Source organism: Larus michahellis, chromosome 16 (assembly GCF_964199755.1).
Source record: "Larus michahellis chromosome 16, bLarMic1.1, whole genome shotgun sequence".
Classification (NCBI taxonomy): Eukaryota; Metazoa; Chordata; class Aves; order Charadriiformes; family Laridae; genus Larus; species Larus michahellis.
In genome coordinates this window covers 4088291-4113178 of record NC_133911.1, presented here as the reverse complement: position 1 = coordinate 4113178, position 24888 = coordinate 4088291, and the positions used below count along the sequence as shown (strand labels likewise).

Sequence of the window (24888 nt, the reverse complement as noted above, 5' to 3'; positions counted from 1 at the left end):
CGGGCGGGGCGGGGGGCGGGGATTCCCCCGCGTCACAGGGAGGGGTTTCCCCGCCGGCCCCGGGCCCGGGAGCCCCCGCCGGGGCGCGCAGTCGGTGCGGAGCTCCGCGGAGCCATGACCTCCCGCAGGTAAGGACCCAGCGCCCAACCCTCGCCCGCGGATGGCCACCGCCGGGGCGCCCGTGGCTACCGGCCGCCGCCTCCTCTCCCGGCTCCGGCTCCTTCCCCCGGCTCCCGCCGCTTCCCCCGGGCGGGGCTGGGGGCTCCGGTGGCCGGGCTGAAGCTGCAGCCTTCGCCGCCCCCCCTCGCCGCCCCCGGCTGCTGCCACCCTGCCTTTGGCCACTAGCCCGCAGGCTGGTTTAGGTCGCCCCGTGCCCGCGGGGAGCCGGCTGCTACCTTAAAGCATCTCGTCTGTGACCTGCGGTGGAGATGCTGAAGAGGGGACGCCAGAACGCCACCGAGCTTTGAAACTTGCTCGAAATATCTTTGCGGGCTGCAAAAAAAAAACCAAACTACTTGTGTGCCTCTGGTGTGGCGTTGGTGCCTCCTCCAGCTTCTCCCAAAGCTTCGGGTGTGTTTTGTTTTTTTTCCTCGGTGGGGACAGTAGCCCGTGTGACTTGGGGTCATAGTCCCTTCTCGGTTCCTCTTCCTCTGCTGTGGCTTCAGAAAGGGTAAATAGCCGGTAAACCGGAGGGTGGATGGTCTCCTTCCGTGCTCCTTTCCAGCCCGCTCCGGGCTCCCCTGTGCCACGGTGCGGAGAGGGGGCTCTTAATAGCTAATTTGGGGGTTCTTCGTTCTTGTCCGTCCTTTCACGGAGGCTGCCTTAAGGTGACCTGAAAAAGCGTTTGTTGCTATTAGAAGTCAAGTGTGTTTTGAGAAGCCCTGAGGAGGGTGGTGGCCGGGAGCAGCCGTCCAGCTGACGGTCACTTCGAGCCGAGAAACGGGATCGGTTACAGGACAGGGAGTGCTCCTTTGGTGTTGGTACAGGACTGGAAGTGGGCAGGTCATGAGTGGGGTTTCCACAACCGTCCCTTGAACTCCGGATTCTCCTCACGTGCATTCCTGCAACACCAGGATTGAGGGCTTTGGTTGGTTTATGGGTTTTATTTGGGGTCTCTTCTGCCGCCCAGCACTGCCTGTCTCCCCGGTAGAAGTGCTGAGCTGTGTTTCGTGCGTGTCTGGTTCAAAGTGTGCAGAAGAAGTTTAGGAAGAGGCGGTGTTCATCTGGGCGGTGCCACGTTAAGTTACGAAACACTCTTGCTGATGGGTGAGGGGGTATAAAGCAGAGGGCTGGGACTCGGGGGCCCCTGGATTTTATTCTCGGCTCTGCTCATGCTCCCTGTGCCCACAGGCAAGTCAATATTTGCCCACGCTGCCTATACCTTGCAAGCTCCACCCTGGCGGGCAGTTAACCAGGGCACCGGACTGCTGGAGACGGCGAAATTGTGATGCCGCTGCCAGCTCAGCCCTTGCAGGAGCCCTGAGAAACCTGGTAGTCCTGCTGCTAGGAGGGGTCAGAGCCGCCTGGGTTGGCTTTTGTGCTGGGGGTGGGTTGCTCCCAGCATCTATTGCCCCCATCCTTTCCACTGGAGCACTGGGTTTGCTGCTCCTGGTTCTTTTTCCCCATCTTGTGGCAAGACTGGCTCGGCCCCAGCTTTTCTTCTTGGCCCCAGCCTTTCTTCTCTTGCCCAGCGACGTGTAGGGTGCCTACCAGCTTGGTGCGGCAGCTTTCTCTTCTGCCTGAAGACCTGGCTGATGCTGGCTTCCCTCTGGCTCAAAGTGTGGCCAGCTTCTGCCCAGGCGGATCTACTGAGGCCTCCACCTGTGCTGGTGGAGTGTTGAGAGGCTCAAGTGGTCCCTCACAAGGGATGGTCACTACGGGGCCCAACTGGAGTACTAACTAGTGGATCCTTTGTGTCTTGTCAGCATCGTACCCGCATCCTTTGTCGCGGGTCATTCAGGCTTGCATGGGAACCCTTGGAATTAAGGGCACTTTGGCATCAATAGCCTTACGGGGTGACTTACACAGGCTGGTGGTGTAGAGCCGCTGAAAGCCAGTGTATGGTTGGCCATTGTGTGGAAAGAGGGTGCTGCGAAGCAGGGGCATCTGTGAGGCAGTGATTTCTGGGGAGCTCCATCCCAACCAAAGTGCTGGTTCCTCTCTTCAGGGGCCACCTCTGTGGCTGAGGATGCGCTTTGCGGCAGTGGGCTGCTGCGAGGTTGTCACCAGCCAAAAATCCTGGAGCTGGTGTGGATGCAGGTGTGACTATGGGCTGTCGCTCGGGTCTGGAGTGTGCGTGACCTGCTGTGACTGTCCCCCTGCCACAGCACTGTCCCGTGGCTGCGAGGTAGGATGCTCTGGTGGATGCAGTGGAGCTTTCAGGACAGTCTGCTGGGACTGAAGGACGCCGCGTTCCCTTCCGCCCTGGCACAGGGGCAAGGTAATAGGGATGTCTGAATCGGGGGAATGACGGAGGTGGCATGGTGGGCCGTAAGCCTGTGGTGAGACCGTGACATATCTAATCCCAAGGGTTATTTTTCACCCTCCTCTTCCTGGGCTTGTGACCCTACCAGTGCGAGAGCTGTTTGGATAAGTGTCTCTTAACAACTGATGCTCTCTAAGAGAAGCTCATGGGAGGCCCAGGCTTGTGTGAGCGCTGGGACCAGTATCTCTGATGCTGAGTGCTGGGCACTGCTTAATGCCTCTGCTCCTCCCCGCGTATCTGTGGAGGGACTGGGAGGAGATGGGGTGACTCCCTAGCTGAGAAGAAACAGCCCTACCCTGGGACACCTAGGATGCTGTCCTGGTTTGAGGTGGCCAGTCCAGCCCAAACCACAACAGACTTCCATGTGGGCTGATTTTTTTTCAAGGCAGGCACATGGAAGGGGAAATAAAGCTCTTTCTGGGTGTTTGACTCGTTCAGGAAGCTCTCGTGGCCGTGCCGTGCTGTGGGGAGAGGTCTGGAGGACTGGGAGAAGATGCTGGTCACGCCGCTTATGGTCTTCTGCAAGGCCACGCTGGTGAGCGCAGGGGCCAGGCTGGAAAGCAGTGGCCATGTGTCAGTGCACGCGTGTGACACGAGGGAGAATCAAGCCCCGCTGTAGAAATAAAGCAAAGTTGTTGCCGTCGGCCTAAACCACAAAGCTTTTGCAAATGCTGAGCTCCAAAGCTGCTGCCAGGGCCTCATTGCGTTGTTTCTTTAAAACGGCTTGTGGAAAGAATGACTGTTTCTTTCCCTCTCCCAGCTTTGCTGGCATGTGACCTCTCAACTGCAGGGAAGGTCTGGAGGTCAGGGACGTGCCACCCCCCAGCAAGGACAGAGAAATCCCGGCTCTGCTGGAACGGCGAGAGCCCAAGAGGAACCCCAGCCCTCCTCTGCTTTGGTGCTCACGTCCGCTCGGGTGTGATTAGAGGCCTTTTGCTGTGACACGGAGATATTAGTGGATAAACCTCCCATCCCCAAGGCTTGCAGATCCCAAATGCCCTGTTTCTTTCCCTAGGAAGGAGTTGTGCGGTGTCTGGAGGTGGATGGCAGCTGGCTTGTGCGTCGCCCTTGTCTGCGGGGCAGGCTTTTTCTTTCCAGCCAGGCTTGCTGGGATGCTGTGGCTGGGAGGAAGGGAAAGGCTGGAGGAAATGAGTAAATGCCAACTTTCGGAGCCTGATTGTCTCCAAAGGTTGCTCCGGTTCTGCAGGACTGAGTGGTACTGTCGCAGAATTGGTGCCTGTGGGTGGTGGGTTAGAATCATAGAATAGTTTGGGTTGGAAGGGACCTTTGAAGGCCATCTAGTTCCAAGCCCTGCACCATGAGCAGGGACATCTTCAACAACATCAGGTTGCTCAGAGCCCCGGCCAGCCTGGCCTGGGGTGTTTTCAGGGATGGGGCATCTCCCACCTCTCTGGGCAACCTGGGCCAGTGTCTCACCACCCTCAGCATAAAGAATTTCCACCTTATATCTCATCTAAATCTCCCCTGTTTCAGTTTAAAATCATTACCCCTTGTCCTATCGCCACAGGCCCTGCTAAAAAGTAGAGAATCATAGAATGGTTGGGGTTGGAAGGGACCTTTAAAGGTCGTCTATGGCCGTCTACGGTTGTGGAGGCCCTTTCCCTCATTGCTCTCTGTACTGTGGTCCTGGTGCTTTGGGTATGGCTCCCGATGGTGAAGCAGGTGCTGTTGTGGAGCAATTCTTCTTCTTTACTGCCTGTGCGTGTACGAGAGAAGCTTTCCTTCTTAGCTCCAAGGCCATCGTAGAGGTGAAACGGTGCTGGTGGCTCCAGGGCCATAAACGGGACTGTGTGTGTCGGGGATTGTGCAAAACCCCATTTGGCTACTGGTGTCCCCAGCGCACAAAGTGGGCTGGAGAGATGCCGGATCGCACACCTCCCGCCCTGGGGAGCGAAACACGGGGTGGCAGGCAGCTTCCAGCACCGTGAGGGTGAAACTGCCCCGGGAAGGGACCACCGGGACTGAAGCGACCAAGTTCCCAGTTCTCAGGGCAATGAGTGATGTTGGGGGGGGACTGGTAATCTGGTGAAATGCTTCCATTTCTGTAGCAGACTTGACAAAGAGCTGCACCGTGGTATCCCATATCCAGCTCTGAGCGCATTTGTTTGGCAACTTTTTCCCTTTTTTTCCCTTGTTTGACAAACCTTTTTTTTTTTTTTTCTCCTGTTTTCCAACCTAGTTTACTGCTTAGCCAAATTACTTTGTGCACGCCGATTTTTATGGCACGTTGTGGGTGGTTCCCTTTGAAGCCTCAGATCGCTTGTCACTACGAGCGTAAGCGGCCGGGGTGGGAAGCGGTGGCTGCTCTGGCGTGGCTCATAAATTGGGGTTGGCCAAAGTCCTGCACATGCTTTCTCCAGGATGGTTTACCGTGCTCGTGCAGGCCACGTTGCTGCGCGTCTGAGGCATCAAATGCAGCCAGCAGCCTGTATCCTGAAGCCTTTCTTGCTGTCCTGCCTCAAGCATCTTCTGCAGTGGCGCAAAATAAGGCGCCGGTCCCCCGAGCAGCCGCGGTCCCAGCCTTCCCGCTCCCTTTACCAGCGAGAAAACACACGCTTCCTGCGCTGAATCCAAATGTAAATATTAACCTTAAGTATTTGCAATAGCTGCTTACTTTGGCAACTTGGGTGGTGGTGGGGATGTGGTAATTTCTGGTCCAGGAAGCAAAACCAGGCCAGTGTTTTTGGCGTCTTGGCTGTTCACCGACAGCACACCGCGGGCAGAGCTCCGGGCGAGGGTGCCTGCAAGCATGGGGTTGCAGGTCTCGCCGGTTGGATCGTGCTGCGTCTCTGCGGTGCAGGCCCCCGGTGTTAAACTCAGAAATGTCCTCTGGAAGTTTTCCACGAGCTGTTGGTGCCCATCTCTTTGGGCAGCGCTGGGCTCCAGAGCTCAGCTCCAACGCGAAAAGGGTCGGGCAGCTGGAGACGGGGCACAGCAGCAGCTTCATTTCATAGAATCACAGAATGGTTTGGGTTGGAAGGGACCTTAAAGCCCAGCCAGTGCCACCCCCTGCCCTGGGCAGGGACACCTCCCACCAGCCCAGGTTGCTCCAAGCCCCGTCCAACCTGGCCTTGAACCCCTCCAGGGATGGGGCAGCCACAGCTTCTCTGGGCAACCTGGGCCAGGGGCTCACCACCCTCACAGCAAAGAATTTCTTCCTAATATCTCATCTAAATCTCCCCTCTTGCAGTTTGAGTGGGTCCAGTGGGTTCTTCTCCTAAACAGGCTTCCCCAGCCCTTCCCAGCCCCGCAGCTGGTGCCTCGTGCATCCCTCCTTGGCTGCACCTGAATCTCGGCTCAGATTTTCCCTGGTTTTTCTCTCTCTGGCCGGGCTGTACGAAGATGTCTTTGGACGCAGGCTCCGTTAGCAGCAGTACGGGAGAATCAAAGCTCCAAGGTTTTTGTGCAAACGTGAGCCGAGACTGCCCGTACACACGCTGCCCGGGCAGGCAGGGAGGTGGGGGATGCCGAACGCTGTGTTAGTGAAAGGAGCAGACCTGCTTTTTCCCCAGGCTTTACTGCGGTAAATGAGGACGAGAACATCGGCGGCTACTTTAAATCACACTTCAATTCCAAGCCCCCAGCCTACTGTTTATTTCCAGATAAGGTGAGTTCCTTACTGCAGGTCCCGAAATGCGTAAATGTCCTGTTCTCTCCCCTTTTCCAGCAAGGGAATAAGAATTGGTTAACGGCCTCGCTCAAAGAGAGAAAACTAGCCTTGCCTAGGAGAGGTTTTTTGGATCAGGCCCTCCGTGATTTTTTTTTTTTTTTCCAGTATCCTATGGTTTCCCCCCAAGGCAGGGTGAGCTGCTCTCGTTATGGTCCCCGAGACAAATGAAGCGCTCTCGGCCCTGGAACGCATTTCTCGGATGCAGCTGTATCTCTTTTGCGGGCTGCCAAGGAGAATTCCTCGCCGTCTGCAGCGGCGGGGTAAGGCGCAGCGCACCGAGGAGGAAATCGCTCTTCCAGCTCCTCCTGCCAAAGCTATATCGAGGGCGAGTTTCCTTTGTGGCTGGGTGGTACCGGAGCTGCTCGCCGCTGCTTCCAGCAGGGTTTAAATTAATCGGGGTTTCTAGGAGATGGTTCTTCTCGGGAGCCTCGGAGGCACCTGAAAGGATGAATGAATCGGAGCTTTGTGCTCCGGCGGAGCTCTGCCAGCAGAGCAGCGGTGGCCAGCTGGACTCTCCCGGGTGTGGGTCTGGCTCGGTGTGGACCCGTGTGGCCACCGTGAGCGAGTGGGCAGGCACGGGGGAGGCTGCTCCCAGTGTCCCCAGCACCTGAGCTGCCCGCCTAGCGGGTGTCTTCTCCCCCAAGGACGGCTCAGCTGGTGGGGGCCCAGGAGAAGCTGCTGCTCCTCGGAAAGGGGAAGGGAGCTCAGCACCTCTAGCACCACCACGGGAAACCCGTCAGCCCCAAAGCCCAGCCGGAGATGGTTCTTGGTGGCCATCGTCCCTTCCCTCTGCTCTGCAAGGCAAACCCTGCTCTCCCGGAGCTTTTCCCAGGGGCTGGATTTTCATGTTGGTGGTCACATCTCTCGCTGTGGAGTCAGTTTAAGGCAGTTGGAGGCAAAGTTTGTGGTCTGCAATGGAGGCTTTGACATATTCCTCAACTTGAAAAGGACCGGCCAGGCCAAAGGGCTCCTTTATCCCTGGTGCCAGTCACTCCCTGAGCAAAGAGGTTTGGAGTGGAGGTTGAACCAGATGGTCTTCGAGGTCCCTTCCAACCTGGTATTCTATGAAACCTGCAGCCCGGTCCCTCTTAAGGAAGGCCCTATGAGTGGGGAACCCAGAGATGAGGGCTTTTCTGTTCCCAGCTGGGTCACTGATTTAACAGTTATCCCGGCAGGGTCTTTGTGGCGTTCACCCTCTCACCGTTGCAAGTGTAGATGCCCTTTCATTCCCAAATGGCTCACCAAAAACTTATTTCCCAAATGCTGACATCTGGGTTTCCATCCCTGCCCTGAGGGATGAACAGAGCGAATATTTCCAAGCTAAAAACACGCTCCTGCCCTCTGAGGGTGTGTGGGGGAGAAGTATTCCTAAGGCTGCGGTTCTTTAAGCATCGACTAATCCTTTTTCTGCAGTGGGAATGGGTTTATTCCGTTGCTTTTTCACTGCCTTGACCACAAGCAGAGGCTTGGGCAGGGCTGCACTTGCTGCCTTTGGAGACGAGTGGTGGGGAGGGATGGAAAGCGGCTCCGGCGGCCCAATTGCATGTTCCAGGAAATGTGCGTAGGATGGAGCCTAATCAGATTATGGGGCTGGTCTGTTTGCAGGCTTCCTGCATGAGCCTGAAGGGAAGGAGGAAATTCTTCGCATTAAACCAAGCTGGAAATCAGGAACCGTGTGCTTCCTGCATAGGCGGGTTGTTTTTTTTTTCCCCCCCCTGCAAACAGCTCACGCTGCTGCTTGTAGCGATGGTTCTCTCCGAAGACCTCTGCCCACTTGCAGCGGCTGAGGGACGTACTGGGAAGAGACGTTAGCCTTCAGCATCTCCTCCTGGGCTTTCCGAGCTGCTGCTCTCCTCTAGCAGATGCTGTGGCAGGTGTCCCAGGCAGGTCCCATGTGGAAAGGATGTCGCTGGGATCCAGCTGCAGTAAAAGCATCTCTCAGGTGGTCTGGGAGTGTGGGGCTGTGAGTATCAGGCTTTAGGGGCTCGGGAGGAGCAGGGGGACTCTACCGTGCAGCCCCCCCTTGGCTCTGTCTTGGAGGAGATTACCTGCGTCAAGCCCCAGATATTTCCACGTGGACAAGAGAAACAGATCAGCCTCATCTTCTTTGAAATCTTCTTTGAAATGCCCTGGGGGTTGTTAACGATGGGGTGGTCTCATACCGAAGCCCCAGCCCGTCTGGTCTGCCCTGTCTGTCTGGCCCCTCCGTTTGTCCCGCGGAATGGGCTGCGGGGCCTCCAGGGACCCTTAGCTGGGATGAGCAGTGCCTCCAGGAGGTCCCCTGGCCCAGCCGTGGCTGCTGGCACCTGTGCCGTGGCAGGAGGATGGGTGGCCAGGGACAATCACAGCTGCGTTCCCTCCATTCACCCCCTCACCAGGGCTTAGGGCTGCGGAAGCCTCTCCCAGCAAGGGGTGATTAGGTTTATCTTGCTTCTTGCAGCTTCTCGGTGTCGAAAGAAGCGCTGGGGGAGGCGAGGGTGAGTTTTCTAGCTGGGCTGGTGTTTGCTGCGACCGTCCTGATTACGTTATCAGGTGAAGAGCCCGTCTCGGAGCGAGTATCTGCTCAAGGTTTCCTGTGCACAAAGGTGGTGGGGGTGGTTCCCAGGCTGTACGTGCTGGGGCCGGCGGCTCTTGATCTTCCCAAGGGAACTTGGACTCGATGGTCTTAAAGGTCCCTCCCAACCTAGACAATTCTGTGATTCTAAAAGGCGAGCACAGGTGTGGGACTGCTTGCCGCCCTGGGAGAAAAGGCACCAAGAGCAGGGAAAGGCACGTGCCGAATGCAGCGAGCACCTCCCCACCGGCCCTCTCCTGCCCGGAGATGGGGTTGCTGTGTGGGTTTCCAGCGTCTTTGGCAGCAGCCTCCGCTGCCGTGCTGAGGCAGGCTGAGTTCTTAGTTTCCTCCTACAGTCCGGGCAATCTTCATGCCTTGGCAGCCCCTTTTATATTATCCAGAGGAGAAAATATCTGTGCTGTTGAGGCACAAGGGCCTTTCGTGCAACCCCATCCTTTCCTTTCTCCTATCCAGCTGAGCCAGAACCTGCCTGTGACCTTAGGAGAATAAGGTCTGGAAATTCCTCCCATTCCCAACCTACAGTCATTAGATCTATCTGGACGGTGCCACGGCCCTGTTTAAGTGTCTGCTAATCTCCTGTGGCTGCTACAAAAGTGATTTTTATTATTATTATTTTTTCAAGTAAATAAATTTCAGGGCTGGCGATAGCCCACACCAGAACAGCTGGATAGGAGGAAGCTTCTCCTTGTGAGCAGATGCTAAATAAAGAATTTGCCCCAGTTAGCTTTCAAGGGAACTGTCTCTCTCCTGCTCTTTTAACCCGGCTGCGGGAGCTGATGGATGCCCAGCACCACTGAGGACATGGTCCCCTCTCCCTCCCATTGCCCCGCGCTCCCTCCAGGGTGGCACAAGGGTCTTTGGTCCCCCCCCTTCCCAGCCAGCTTTGAAAAAATCACAGTTTCTTCTTCCTCGCCTTCTGGGGTGCAGCTCACCTCTGTCGGAGCAGCAGGGTTGAGCAGGTTGGGCTTGACACCGAGATGGCTTTGAGGAGATGGGTGCTGTGGGTGCCGAGAGGGTCGAAAAAGGCAGTGGTTGGGTTGGCAAAACAATGGTAAAAGACCGGCCTTAAAAAGATGAATAGGGGACAGGCAAGATATTGGAACGTGCAACATCTCCCCCAGGCCTCTGCTCCAATGAGCTCTTGAAGTATTTTTGAAAATGGAGTGATTGTGGTTGGAGAAACTGAGGGAAGACCCACTCGCGGTGACAGGAGAGTGAGAAATTATCAGTATCACCAGCCCCTGTGCCGGGGCTCTCTGCTGGATGCTACCTCCAGGGTAACGGGGAGGTTGCTCACAGGCGGGGGCTTTTTTAGCTCCTCCAGCCCCGGCTTGCTGCGGCTTGCCGGTCCCCAGCGCAGCCTGTCACACTGGGCACATGTGACAGAGGGGAACGGAGAGCTCGGACAGCCTCAGGAGTTGGGCTAACTATGAATACTTGTCATAGCCCACTCCTCGGGACGCGTTATTTGGCCTTGGGGATTTCAAGAGGGTGGGAAGGTGACAAAGATTTAATTTCAAAACAACAAAATAATCCCCCTTCACACCCTTGAGCAGCATCCCTGCCATGTAAGGTAGTTGCCAGGGCTATATTTGTCCTTGGTTTGTTTTTTGGGGGTAGTTTGTTTGTTTGTTTGTTCCCCTCTTCCTCCCACCCTCCTGAAATATTTCCATCAGTCTCCTCTCTAAGAAGTGTAACAAGCCCTGCCACTGATTAAATTCTAAATATAGCCGTGGTATTTTTTTTCTCTCCAATTCTTCATGATGTATGTAGGTAGAAAATAGCCTTGGCGACTCTTCAAAGGCGACATGGGCCTGCTATGGGCTATATTTTTGTCTTGTCACCCTGCCCGGGTCCGAAATAAACCTCCTCATTTTTAATTAGCTCGCCGGGTTATATAATCCCGAAAGCTGAGGATTTCTGGGCTCAGCAAGAACGCACGTGATGCGGCGGGCTCAGGCACATCGTGGCAGGCCAAGGTGGCGTGTCAGGGTAGGGGCGACACCGCAGGAATCTCCTCTCCTCCTGCTGGCCCTGGTGCCAAGTAGGAGAGAGCCTGGGGAAGCCAAGATGCCGTAGCAGGCAGCCACCCGTCTGGTCCCTCGCATCCTAGGCTCTGCTCTTGCCTGGCTCCCTAATTGCCTTATTAATTTATTTATTTCATTGCGGTACTTGGAATCATAGAATGGTTTGGGTTGGAAGGAACCTTAAAGACCATCCAGGGACACCTCCCACGAGACCAGGTTGCCCAAAGCCCCATCCAGCCTGGCCTTGGAGAGGAACCTGCTGAACGAGGGAGGGCCTGGTTAACGGAGAAAGCTCCTGGGCTCCTTCGCCGTCCGTCTTGCCTTGGGGGCTGGTTTTGGGTTTTCTCTGCTCTTGAGAGAATGGGTCGGGGTTTTTCTGCCCTTGGCATCATCCTCACAATAAGTTGTTTTACCCCTGGCTGAGCGGGGCACGTTTGTCTTCCCACAACCCAGGTCTGAATGCTTAAGCGTCATCCGACACGAAAGGTGGGAGCCAAACGATTCCCTCTGATGTTGTCAGGTGCTGGACCGTGCAGTGCCTCTGGCCCCACCGCTGCTGCTTTACTTGCTCTCAAAGCGCTTCTCTGGAGTGCCAGCCTGAGGCCTGCTGCTGGAGAAAGCGGCCATCCTCGTGGTTTGCACGTGGCAGCCCGACTGACTCTCCAGGTTCTCGTGCTCACAACGACCCTGGTGACCCAACGTGGGGGTGATCCCCTCATGGGAGCACTCAGCATCCTTCTGCTCTTTCGGATCGCTTCCCTGCGCTTACCAAAGTGGCCCACCCCAAACTTGTCCTCAGCCTCTCCAGAGGGACAGCCCAGAAGATGAGCGGGCCATGCGAGGCAGCCGCAGCGCGTGGCAGCTCTACACAGCTTTGAAAACTTTCTAACCACCAGATGGAGCAAAGGAACTTAAAGCACCCATGGCTGACGCTTTGGCCAGGGGCTGCCCTTGGGCACTGAGGTGTGACCGCTGCCCCGTGGGTTACTGCTGAACCTGCGCCTTGCCGTTGACTTCCTCCTCCCAAGCCTTTCCCTAGGACGCAGGGCTGAGGGTTGTCCTGGGGCCCGTCCTAGCAAGATGGCAGGTAGGCGCAGCTACCCGCGCATTGCAAACCTCTCCTTTGCCCTTCGGTCGTAACCCATCCTACAGGTTGAGGTTCCCACTCCTTGGCATGTCTTTAGCTGGGGTTTATTCCAACCTGTGCGAGGGAAGGATATGCTGCAAATGCCCGTTTGCTCTCTGGGCTGAACCAACCCACCGCCTGCCGTTGTCTGTGGCTCAGACCAGTTTCGGTTGCGCTCCGGGGCGGGCTGGGGAGCGGGGGTGTCAGTACTTGTTGCTGCTGTAGCTTTAAAGCAGTGGAAACTTTTGGTGTTGCCATCTCGATGGTCAAAGCTAAGAGGAACCGGCGTACTTTGAGAAGTACAATTTAGTGAGGAAGGCATAGTTTTGAAGTGTGTGGCTGGGCTGAAATCGCGGTTTTGGTGTCCCTCCTGACCGCTGGGAGGAGAAGGACGCAATGCATCTCTGGGATTTGAACGGGTTTCTCCAAACCTTAAACCTCTAGTTGGTGTTTAGCAGAACTGCGCGTAAACCACAGAATTAAGGGTCTTCAGACTAGTGCAAACGAAAACGGGCTGGAATTTCCCGTGGCTGGTTTTTAGATGAGAGCCTTGAAGCGGGCAGCTGGTGAACTTGGGACAAATAGTAGCCCGGGCTGTTTCCGTATGGTCCCTCTGATGCGACCAGCCATCCTGCAAACCATCAGCTCCCGCAGCAGGAGACCCGGCATCAGCCAGGGCAGGGTTCCCACCTCTTCTCGCTCGTACTTCACACACAGGTGTTTGGGCAGTGACTCTGTCTAACGTAAAGGCAGACAGCCATTTCTTCTCTCCTCTTTGGCTTATACAAATATTTATCCCAGAAGAAGGCTTCTTGCCTCAGCTGCTGCAGGTTTACTTTGCTCATGGCGGAGGGTTCTGGCAAGCGTGTTGGGGGAGAAGGGAACACTGAACAGGTTTCTGCTTGAAAGGATGGCTCAAAAGCAGTGGAAAGCACAATCTTGTCAGGTAGTGACTACAGAAGAAAGCCGAGATGTGGTTTGAACCCTGTGAAGAATCCTTACTGCAGCCATGAAGCACGGTAACAAAGCGTAGAGGAAAGAGCTTGAGGAAACCAGGATCTCATGCGAACAGCTGGCCCTCGCTGTGGCAGTCTGCTTTCAAGCGATAAATGTCCTGGGGCATGGAAGACGCATGCCTTCAACACACAGGCTTTGCTATCGTGTGCATCGCTCGCAGAGGAAGGGAATGAAAGCCTGGTCTCTGCATACGGGGCTGACACGGTTTGGACACTGATGAATTTAACGAGACACAAGTTTTAGTCCCATGTTAGTTTGCTTCAACGCCATAACGACAGAAGAGCCCTGTGGGCCATATATCTAAATACATTGGGATGTACGTATTGCGGAGTGGGAAGACACAGCTCCACAGAGGGCCAGCGTAGCGTAACTTGGGTTTTTTTCCCCCTGTTTTTGCTGCATCATTGCAGCTGTTATCTCTGGCATCTCTGATGTCTGGCCATTGGCGGGTTGTGCTGTCTGCCTCCACGAGCAGAGGAAAAAGTGTGTGAGTGTTAAGGAGGAAACGGGTGTATATTTTAAAGCACAGGTTTGCACGGAAGTGCTGGCAGTAAACAAAGGAAAGTCCTGTTCTAGTTGCGAAATCGCTGATGCCCTTGACTGTTAGACACCAGTTCAGCTCTTCCTTGGCAGAACGTGGCTTGGTTTTCAGTGGTGCTTTCAGCCTTGGAATGATGTCAGAGAGAGAGAGATAAGACGTGGTTTTATTCCTTGGATATTTTGTTGAATGTCTTTGGAGGAGTTTGCCTGGTGGCTGTTAGGGTAATCTCAGTAGAAAATCTGTCTTCTGTTTGTATTCTAGGGATAAGGAGAGAGCTCAAGTGCCACTTCCAAGCAGTGCCCTTCCCAAAGACAGAAAAGAAGGTTTTTTTGAGGCTTCATTGCTGTGTAGAGTCCTTCTTTTTCTGCTAGTGCAGCAATGGTTTCTATGAGAAGAGATGCAGAAATATCCCTGAAAAAAGAGGCTGCTGAGCCCTCTTGGATCTCTAAGTGCTGTGTGGGGTTGGCCACGAGCCATGGTTTAGGACTGCTTTCCCAGAACCCTTCCGTTTTGACCATCACGACAGATGCAGCAGGAGCAGCGGGTTGTGCCGAGGCCCCCGCGGGAAGCGTTGTTCTGGTCCCACCAGCCGCATTGGGGGAAGCTGGGCGCTACCGGAGGGCTGCCTGGATCTCCTCCGTTAGCGGGAATCGCGCCCCCAAGTTGCTCCGATTCTCCCTCTGGGGCCATCGGGTTTTCCTAGTGACTTGGAAGCAAGCATCCTTCTTGAGCGCAAGGGCTGCTCCTCCTCCTTTAGCAGGGTGAGAAGCCCAGCTCTCGCTCCGCGGAGCCACTCGAGGTGGGGGGCAAACCCTAAAAGCGGCCCAAGCTGTCTGTTCTTCACCTCCCGCTCCCCCCTCCGCAGGACCGGCGGGGTCGGTCCCCAGTCCTGCCCGGCATTTCCCAGCTCGGGCTTCCCGAGTGCTCGGCTTTGCCCCACGGTTGGGACTGCTGCTGAATCCCTAATCTCCTCTGTGCCTCAGCTGCTCTGTTGGCACGTTCCAGGCTAGCCGCAAAGCAACCATAATTGCGCTAAGTGTCTGTGGGATAATGGACTAAATACTCAGGACTGGAGAGGCAGCCGCCTTCCCAGCTATTTAATACCTTGATTGATGTATATTTAGTTGTTTGCCAGCCCACGGGAGGACAGCCTTCTGAGCTCTTGTTCCTCCAGCTGTATGAAGCTGGTGATGCAAGGATGTGAAGAACCATTCTATGAGAATATGAATTAGGCAGGACTGAGATTTTTGGCCAGTCATGCGGTCGCAGGGCTGTAAGGATCCCAAGTTTGCTAGGGCTGGGTGTTGTGGTCTTCCTCCCTGGTTCGCTGAGCCAGGAGAAGGAGATGGGTGGTGGTTTCGGGCTGTGTTTGGAAGAGTGGAGTTGTCCTCTGTCGCCGCAGCCTTTGGCTTCTTGCAGGACTGAGAACACAAGTTCTTTCTGCCCAGGGGTGGCCTGAGGAAAGGTCCGTGTGCCTGAAAGCTTGTCTGAATTTTCCTGATGTTATCTCTGCCTGTAAACCTTGCTATCTCTCCACATTAAACCCCAGACCTGGACATGTTGAGATGCTTGGGCCGTCTAACTTCAGGCACCTGTGTTGGGTGGCTGAGGTGAGTGAACCATCAGGGGAGAGAACCGGGTTCTGTTCTGCATCACCCTCAGGAACGGACAATTTCTCTCCACGCCTGAATAAGGAGATCGGACTCTAACTTGGGTGCCTTACAGCTACGTGGTCTACATGGTCAACTGTCCAGGAGGTGATAGCTGAGAAGGGCTGTGTAGAAACGCTTCTGCCCGAGGTACAGCTGTACGTGGAGAGCAGGGCAGCGTGTTTCCCCAGAGAGCTCCCAGGGCGGAGAGATAAGGTGCCACAAGTGTGAGGGGTTTTGAACCCCGCTTTGGAGGGCAGAGGAACTGAGTCAGCGCCAAATGAAGGGACTGCTTTTTAAGTTGAAATTAGGAAACCCCCCCCAAAAAAGCCAAGATGTTTCTGAGTATGTTGGAGTTTCCTCCCGAAAGAGTGTGGCAGTCCTGTCCCCGAGAGGAGCAGAGCCCGGACCCGTGAGCTGATGCTCTCCTCTCCCAGCGATGAAGGCCATGACGGCTGTTCCTGGAGCAGAAATCTCTCCTGCTGCTTTGCCCGGAGGAGGAAGGTTTCATAGGGAGTGCTGTTCAGACACAGCAGCTCCAGGGAGCATAACCTTGCCCATCGGCCGTTCTTTTTTTCTTTCTCTTTAGCTTTGGCTGCCCATAAGCTGACAGACAGATGTCATCACGTACCATGTGCGCCTGGTGGTTACCCTCCCCGGTCCCCTTCTAAACACTCAATTCACAGCTGCCGGCTTTGTACCGATAAGAGAACGAGATGACTTCCTTTTCTTCTCTCCACCCCCACTCCCTTCCAGAATAAGCTGGGCTGTTTTTTGGTAAATAACTAGCTGTCACTTCTTCGCTTGAAACTTTCCAGGCTCCACCACCTTGGCCAACCCTCCTGAAGGATGCTGGAGGCTGGAACGTTCCTATCGGGCAACAAACTGCCTTCCGCATCCTAGAGCAAGCTCTCCCCACCTCCCATATCCTACGAATCTTACTGCCTTTTGAGCTGTCCTGTGGTTTCTGTGGACTAACGAATCTCTCCGCGTGTACTCAGGAGCCTTGGCCAGTTATGGTGAGGTAGGATATCTGTTCTGTGTCTGTCGAGCTTCTATTTTTAACAAAGCTGGTATTTCTGAGTGGGAGCAAAGCGAAGGGGAGAAGGCACGGAGGTCATCTCTGTAGTGTAGGTTGCGGAGAAAGGTTCCACTTGTGCTACAGGAGGATGTGAGCTAATAACAGAGAGCACCTACGGAGGTGTGGGCGCTAATAGGGTGGGAATTGTGATTAACAGGGCTCGTTAGCCACAGATGAGCAAATTCTCTGCAGAAGTGTGAGATTCTCCAGTGGAAACTACCCTTCAGATGCCTCTGCAGCACAGGGGTGATGGTAACTTTCTCCTCGTGCTGGCTTCAGCACTGGGAAACGGCGCGTTAGCAGATTCGTTCATATGATTACTATGATTACTGTTAATATGATTACTGAAGAGGCTGTTGGTGCTGACTGCAGCCTGGCAGAGGTTATGCCTGCTGTGAGCAGTATGTTATTTTGTGATGTTATTAGATTTTTATCTCGTATTACCTTGTTAGTGATGCCGTGTTAATAGGTCCTCGCTTACCTCTGTGTTTACCTTGCCGCGTCTCTGGCTGAGAACGCTTTCAGGCGCTGATAACTACCTTGCCCATGTTGGAGCATTGTCATTTCGAGGTGCTGGATGCCTCTAGCTGAACGTTGTAGGTCCTTACAAAAGGCACGAAACGCCAGCGTTCAGTCGGAAGGGCAGTTTTTGAAGTGGTGAAGGTTATACGAGGCATGAACTCCACAATTAGCTGTATGAGAGAGGGTCTGCTGGAGGAGGGAAGGGATGGGAACCGATCCCTTTGCCAGGTTGGGAGGCACAGCAGGCAAGTGGGTGTGTGGAGAAAGCAATCATGTCCTCTGGAAAGGCAGGGAATGCATCCAGGGCTGCGTCCAAAGCCGTGGCTGAGGCTGTTAAATGCAATGGGATCATTATGAAGATCTGCCTGTCTGATGAAGAAAGGCTGAGGGATTTGGGTCGTCTTAGTCTGGAAAAAAGACGACCGAGGGGGGACCTTATCAACACTTATAAATACTTAAAGGGTGGGTGTCAGGAGGATGGGGCAGGCACTTCTCAGTGGTGCCCGTAGACAGGACAAGAGGGAACGGGCACAAACTTGACCATGGGAAGTTCCACCTAAACATGAGGAGGAACTTCTTTGCTGTGAGGGTGGCAGAGCCCTGGCACAGGCTGCCCAGAGAGGTGGGGGAGTCTCCGTCTCTGGAGACATTCCAACCCCGCCTGGACGTGTTCCTGTGCCACCTGCTGTGGGTGACCCTGCTCTGGCAGGGGGTGGGACTGGGTGATCTCCAGAGGTCCCTTCCAACCCCCACCGTTCTGTGATTCTGTGTTGTGCAAGTGGCCATGGCTCTTTGCCACCAAGTGTAACGTGCCTTGGGTTTTTCTTCCTTCCTTCCATCCTTCCTTCCATGGGCGTGGGCTACTCCGCAGCACTCCGCAGGGATTGAGATGATCAAAGTTGCTTCATCCTGGTGGTAGTTTGCATTCCCTTCTGTCTCAGGAGCATCCCAAGGCTTTTGCAGCAACCTCATTTCAATGCTGTTCTCTCAGGTGTTGCAGAAGTGACTGGTTTCTCAGTTTCTGCTCTCTTCTCTGGGTGTGTTCTGCTTCATTGGATCACAGCGAAGCAGCTAAACAAATACTCATGTGCTCCAGGAGGAAGGCTGTCAGTCAGACAGCAGCTGGGCTAGTTTCGGTGCTGGCTGGTGATACGTATTTTTAATGCCCCAACTGTCTGGCAGGTGGGCCCCGCCGTTTAATTTTAACTTGCTTTATGAGAACAAAAACATCTTTAATATACAGGCCAGTAAACTTCCATGGCTGGAGGGAGTTCAAAAGAGATTTCTCCTACTATTAGACCTTTTGAGACTAGTAGGTAAAGCCTTCTCTGGCTGAGGTCGAAGCGTAGCTCGGTGTTTACAGTGGTCCTAACAGTGGAATATCCTTTGAGTAGAAAAGGCTGATTCAAATATAAGTTTTATTGAGAGAATTAAGTCAGAAAATTTGAAGACTGCAGCTGAAAAGAATAACTTCACACACCTTTGGGGCCTGATGCATTCAAAACAGCTTGAGGGACTGAACTACACCTTTTTTAATTAAGAGAACATGGGTGTAAATCCTCTGGGCAACTTGGAAGAGCCCCAGCTGCCAGTTTCTTGCTGGTGCAGGTGAGTGTAACTGGGTGTTGAAATGCACCTTGGCCTGATCCAGCTGGGCCTGCCTCTCCCTTTCGCTGGAAACTGAGAATTATCAGGGAAAATTAGTGTCTTTTTCCCAGCGGTTTCGGTCCCGCGCTGTGCTTCCCGTCTTCCAGGCTCAGTTTTAGCACGTGCTACGACTTCTTGCCCATCACTGGGGTCTGGCTGTGCAGGTTGGAGGGGGGTCCCAAAGCCCCCAGGCAGGGTACAGACCTCAGGACCACCGGTGGGGACGTGCCTGGAAGCGGAACGCAGTTGAGGAACCTGAGTATGCTGAATGTTAATGTCATTTCTGGAGCGAGCAAATAATTTGGAGTCTGAACGGGGAAGGTAACACGGTGCGTATCCCATAAGAGATTTTACGCTGGCTTTGAAAACAAACCCTGACTGTCTCAGCGAGAGCTTCAGGGCACTAAACTCACAGCAAGATTGGTGGGGATTGTATTTCCCAGCTGGTACTGGGCAGAAATGTAGGTTTTGCTCCTGAAAGTGGCCATTGGACATGCGTTTGCTCTGGGACCTGGGATAGAGGTGGGAAAGGCACTCGGGCAGCGTTACCCGACCTAACAGCTCCTCACCTGCTGCACCTTGCTCTCCTCCTGGAGCAGCCTTTTCCTGAGCTACCAAGTTCCTGGCTGGAAACATCTGTAAAGACACTTGTTGCCCAAAGTCCTCTCCGGCCCACGGGACTACGTGCCATTCCCCAGGGTAGCAGTTGATGCCTGTTCCAGCCTCTCGTGGTCTTTTTTTCAAGTCCCGTTGGTTCTTCTCTGCAGATGACAGAGAGAGGTGTTAATCTGTGGTCTTCCCAGCTGCTTCAGACCTGGGTTTTACCAGATAGAAACTTCAGTGGCAGGCCGAGAGCCAAACCCTTCGCTGGTATGAATGATTCAAGGGGAGAGGTGGCAGGTTTAGGATTTCTCCTTTATCAAAGACCATTCTCTGAGGAAAGGTGGACAGATGGCTTCCCCTGCAGTCTCTGCCCCAAGCCGTCACTACGCTAGTCATAGAATTTGAATTAAAGTTTACACAACGCCTCTCTGCCCAAATCATGTGGGTATCCCATAACTGACAGACATTTTTGGCAGTAAAGAGGGGCTGTATTTGTGTGCACAGTTCATTTCCTGAGCAGCCAAACCAGCTTTTGAGGTGGCCAAGTGTTTAAATCAAATGCGTGCGCACCAAATGGAAATATTACGTCTAATTTCAGTGCTCAAGAACGGGAAACTTCACTGACAGATTTACATGTAGGGGGAAGTGTTAACGTGCCAGGTCTGCTGTATTTCAAGATGCTGAGATACTTTGCTGGGTTGTGAATTTTGCGTAGCCCTTTTGGGGAAGCACGGGAGATATGATTTAATGCCATACTGCAATGTGGTGGCAGGGAAGTCCATTCTGACCGAACACCCTGAGGTAGAATAGGGGCTTGTTTTCCCCTGCTCTCTCTTTTGAGCCGAACCTCCGTGGGATACTCCCCGTGCTGCTTTCCGATGTCCGGCTTCAGGTGCGACTGGAGAAACCGTGTTACTCGGGCCAAGAGGAAAGGCTGACAAGATGCTACATCCTCCACCTCCGAACACAAGCTATTGAGGTGCAGAAGTGAGGGCTGAAAACTCACATCTCGCAGAGCACGCTCAGACATCACTTTCCGCAAAAAAAGCTGCCTTGTGGTGTCGGTGGCCCACACTAGAAGGGCCCCCCTACACCCAGAGAAACTGAGCACAGGGGAAACCTTTTCACAAGGCGTGCTCTTCTCTTGGCTATTGCTTAGATCTACCTGAGTCTACAGCAGTATCTTTGAGGTTGAGGTTTGACAGGAGCTGGTCTGAAAATGGTGATTTCTTTTTTTTTTTTGATATTTTTTTTTTTTTTTACATAGAATTATGGAATGGTTTGAGTTAGAAGGGACCTTAAAGACCATCCAGTGCCACCTCCCTGCCCTGGGCAGGGACACCTCCCACCAGCCCAGGTTGCTCCAAGCCCCGTCCAACCTGGCCTTGAACCCATCCAGGGATGGGGCAGCCACAGCTTCTCTGGGCAACCTGGGCCAGGGGCTCACCACCCTCACAACAAAGAATTTCTTCCTAATATCTGAACTAATTTTTTTTCATCTGTTATGGCTCATATGCCAGCGTTTCTACCGTCTTCTTTCTGATGTGATCTTCAGAGTGCCCTGACATGGGTCTGTTGATAACTCATATAAATTGTTGGGGATCCCCTTGTGGGATAGGTAACTGTGTGATGCACTAAAGAAGGAACTCTTGCATCCAAGCAAGAGCATGTAATATCTTATTTTGGAAGTGAAAATGTAACTTTGCACTTGTGGTGGGAGGCCAAGCTCTCTAACAACTCCTCCTTCCTTCCTGCCTTCAGTTCTTAGTTTGAAGCATCTCTTCCTGTGGCGAGAGAGGACCAGCTGGAGCCCCGTGTTTGACAGTGACCTTCTGTGGCTACGGTTAGGCGTGTTGCATATGGTAGCCACAAGGCAATGTGGGTGCAAGAACACCCAGACATAAAGGCAAATGGGTGCACTCCGGTTTGCACTGCTCCACAGCAGGGTGGGGTGATCGGTCAGACTTTTCTCTGGTGCGTGGTAAAGGTCCCCTGTACCACCACTGTGTCCTACTGCTCCCTCTGCACCCTTCGTGTAGGCTCTTCTGGCCGCACGAGTTGGCCAAAGAGAAACCCAGAACCGCTGCTGAGTGAAAGCAAGCACGCTGGGTATTAGGATGTTGTTGAAGGAACTCTTTTTAGCGAGGGAAGAGCTTGAGCAAACACGTGCTCGAGTTTTTACAAGTTCTAAGGACCAGAGCTGTTAGGCCGTGGTTGCAAAACGACAGACCACGAGTGATGGTAGACCATCAGAATGACACAGGCATAGTCCTCTCATTTCTGGTACATGTGCACAAGCCCCTCGTCTATGGCAGCCTCCCGGAGGGTTGCAGGAGCTGCTCGTGAGATGCTGAGAGGAGGAGACAGCCACACAGCAGGCAGCTGCCAGTCTCTTTCGCATCCTTTACGTGCACCCACGTGTGTAACGCAGCTCGGCTTGGCCTTGCAGTTGAAGGCCAGGTCACACGCCTGTGCTCCAGTGCCTTACTGTTTGCCGTCCATTTTGTCTGCCGATGATGTATTTTTGTGTCCTGGATCTCAATTTTTGTCCGTGGCTTCCTTTCCTTGTCACTGTAGGACCGTTATCTGGGGAGTGCAAGCCGTGCTGGTGAGAGAGGTTTTTCCACATCAGCAGTTGCGGGATGGGCTGCAAGGAAGCGCCGACGATAGGCAGAGCCTCCGAACGCTCAGGCTGGGGGGGATCGGGCTCCCTGCAGCCACTTCAGCTTGGATATGGCCTAAACTGACCTCGGCTGCCGGAAGGATCACTGGGACAAGTAGCTGTGAAGTCAGCATCTGCCTTGCAGAGCTGCTGATCTTCCTCCCTCTTTCCTGAAGGCGGGGTGAGCCGTGTCTCTGAAACCAGAGCTGAAGGACACGGATAGAAATGCCGTTGAAACAGGTGTGTGACTAAATGAGTGCCAGAAATGGGGCAGGAATGGCGTGCTGAAGGCCCTTGCTGGGCTGTCAGCGGGAATTCATCCTAGCTATCCCTAGTTTTTTCCACTCTGGCTCGCGTAGAGCAAGAGCCGCTTTCACCGGGCGGGCAGGCAGGGATGGAGACCGGGCTGAGGGAGCCATGGCCCAGCACGAAGGTCGCCGCTGGATGCCATCAGTGGTCAGTAGGTCAGCCTGCAAGCTTTGGGTTCTTTTCAGGTTCTTTAAACTGCATGTTGTCCTGCTGGGCTGGTCAGCTTGAATGGAAATCAGGCCCAGCTTGGAGGCTGCATTTAATAGGAGTCCCAGCCCTGGTCTCACTGGGTGAACTTCAGCAAGCCACGCTGCTTCTGGCCTCTCCCACCCTCTTCCCGGGCTTCACATAGTGAGATCCTGCGGCAGGGACCACTCTTTGAGAGCTTTCTGCAGAATCTGTGACGGTGGGGCTTTGCTCCTGACTGTGACTGTGCTATCAAGGGAGTTAAGGTGTCAAAAAGTACCACCTGGACGTGCTTGAATGAAGGGCTTCTGTACCTGCGTGTGTCACTGCAGGCTCTGAACATGACGGCAGCTCAGAGAAGGACTTGGCTACACCTTTATGGGTCCAGACCATGTCTTGGCTATACAGTAGCCAAATTAGTAAAAGGGGATGTTGTTGGGTACATCTCTGTGGTTCAGTGGCCGGTCACGGGCTCCAGGGATGAAGGAGGGCACCCTGCAGCTGTGTGCTTTGGCTCGTGTTAGTGAGACATGAGAAAAGAGCGGGGTCTATTTCTGAAGCGGAAAGAGCATCAGTCAAAAAAAAAAAAAAAATGCTAATTTTAACAGTTTCACATTAAAGCAGAGACCTTGCAGGCTTTGCAAAGCAGAGGGATGCCAGGTCCTCTGGATGATGTGTTTGCCTGCGCATCCATCCCAGGCGGAGGAACCGATGCCTTAACTGCCCGCTGTTGATGCGACAGGAGGTTCTCGTGGTATTTGTCCTTGGAGTGATTCCTCTCTGTTCTGGTGTCAGCCAGATTTAACAAGCTATCTGGTTTCGTAGGCAAAATCATTGCTTTAGACGCCTAACCCGCGTGAAACCCTTTGCTAAAGGGCTGTGGCGGATCACGGATGTGTTGCTGCTTTGAGGAGGTGGGGGAGATGGGGTGGATGGCTCGGGAGGTGGATGAATGGGACAGCGCGTGGAAAAAAGGGAGAGGTGCCAATGGCAAGCGTGGACTAGAATAATTTAGATAAAGGGACTGAATCATAGGGAGCAGATGAGTGCAGAATCTTGCATGTGTCAGGGAGATAGGACAGATGTGAATTTATATGAATTAACAATTAATGCCAGCTGAGGCTCCAGAGCCAGTAAATGGGAACTGTCTGCACCAGCTCCCCGCCAGGAGGGTGTTGCCTGCTCCTGTTTCTGTCAGGCCTGCAGGAGAGAGCTCCTGGAGGGCTTTTACGGCTGTCGCTGGGTTTTGTCTCCGTACTCCGCTCTTCCTGCTTCAGCAGAAGCCACCCCCTCCCCCAGGACGGCAGCTGTGGTCTGTCCAGCCGCCTTCCCCCAGGGACAGGACTGAAACTGGAATTAAATGACAAAGTCCTAAAACCGATTGTACGCATGGAGTCAGAGGCTGCTGCTAATCTCTAGCTAAAACCCATTTCTTTGACAGAAACCGCTCTGCCCAGCGTGCTGTCTTGCAAGTGACATTTATGGAGAAGCTCTTCCGAAGAGCTCTATATGAAACCATGCCTGACTGTAGTATTCGAGTTTCAAACCAAAACGTGGGTGGTGAGTTTTGAAACCCCTCTTTGAACATGACACAGAGGAGCGTTGGGTACGCTGCTGCTCTGCAGCTCAAAGCTGCTCGGCTTTGCCTTTCATGAAGGTCACCCACTAATGGGCAGAGGCGTAGGCTGAGGTTTCCATTGCTGCAAGCATCAGTGGCTTCTCCCGCAGAAGGGCGGTGGGCTGGGGATGGCCTCGTGAAAGGCTGAATGAAACGGAAAAAGTTGTCCTTGCCTCGCTGTTGAGCTCTGATGTGCGAGCTTGCTTGAAAAGCTGCGGAGAAGGCAGCGGGTGCTGGGAAGGGAATGTGGCTCTCCAGAGACACGGAGGTTAGGGCTGGGTATCTAAGCCGCCCAGGGGCTGTGAGAAGATCCTACAGTAGTCTCAGCGGTGCAGTAAGGCATGGCGACTGAGCAATGCTGGTCAACCTCCATGGCAGTGTTGGTAGCTCTTGACAACAGCTTCATCCAGGGCTTCACTGGGGCTTGCTGGTGGGCTAACAGCCCGGTGTGCAGGGCCAGGGCTTGGAGTTCTGTGTCTCTGGCTCTCCTGCTGCTTTGCTGGGCCTGGGTGAGACCTTCTCTGACCTGAGCCTGGCAGAAGAGTTCTGCAGGACCTGGCCATGCCTAATGCGGACAGTAAGGCTGACTGGCACCCCGAAGCTGTCTGTGCCCACTGCTGTCACATCCCGGAGCCTCTGCCAAATGCCTTTGCCTCACCTCTTCTCTACTAGAGCAGGGCAGGTTTAGGTTAGACATCAGGAAGAAGTTCTTCACGCTGAGGGTGGTGAGACACTGGCCCAGGTTGCCCAGAGAGGTGGGGGAGGCCCCATCCCTGGAGACATTCAAGGCCAGGCTGGATGAGGCTCTGAGCAACCTGATCTAGTTACAGATGTCCCTGCTCACTGCAGGGGGGTGGGACGAGATGGCCTTTAGAGGTCCCTTCCCACCCAACACATTCTGTGATTCTATGATTCTCTCCGGCATAGTGCTCGGCTGTGTTCTGGTTGTGCTTTCTCTGGGGAAGTCCCTCTGTGCGCACACATTCACTAACCCTATGCCTTGAAATTGAACGGGGTGAGAAGAAAAAAAAAACAAACAAAAAAAACCAAACCAACAAACTGCTGAGCAAAACCCCATCTCTTTTCACAAAGTGTCAGTGGAAACCTGGCCTTTCTGGAGGAGGTGGGGCTGGTGGTTGGAAACGTGCG

At 54.0% G+C, this 24888-nt stretch overlaps 1 protein-coding gene across 9 annotated transcripts in view; it reads left to right on the top strand.

The window, feature by feature from the left end:
- Window positions 1–24888, top strand: part of LOC141732052 (tyrosine-protein phosphatase non-receptor type 11-like) — a 57083-nt gene continuing 32195 nt past the window's right edge. For 8 of the 9 annotated variants that reach the window (XR_012583944.1, XR_012583943.1, XR_012583941.1 and 5 more), the window contains exon 1: window positions 1–128. Coding sequence is in view for 5 of the 9 variants with exons in the window: in XM_074560351.1 (XP_074416452.1) it covers window positions 115–128 (14 nt within the window). In the remaining 4 variants the exon portion in view is untranslated. Of the gene's footprint in view, window positions 129–15935; window positions 16136–24888 lie in introns of those variants that run through there. The other variant, XM_074560352.1, reaches the window with a different exon arrangement.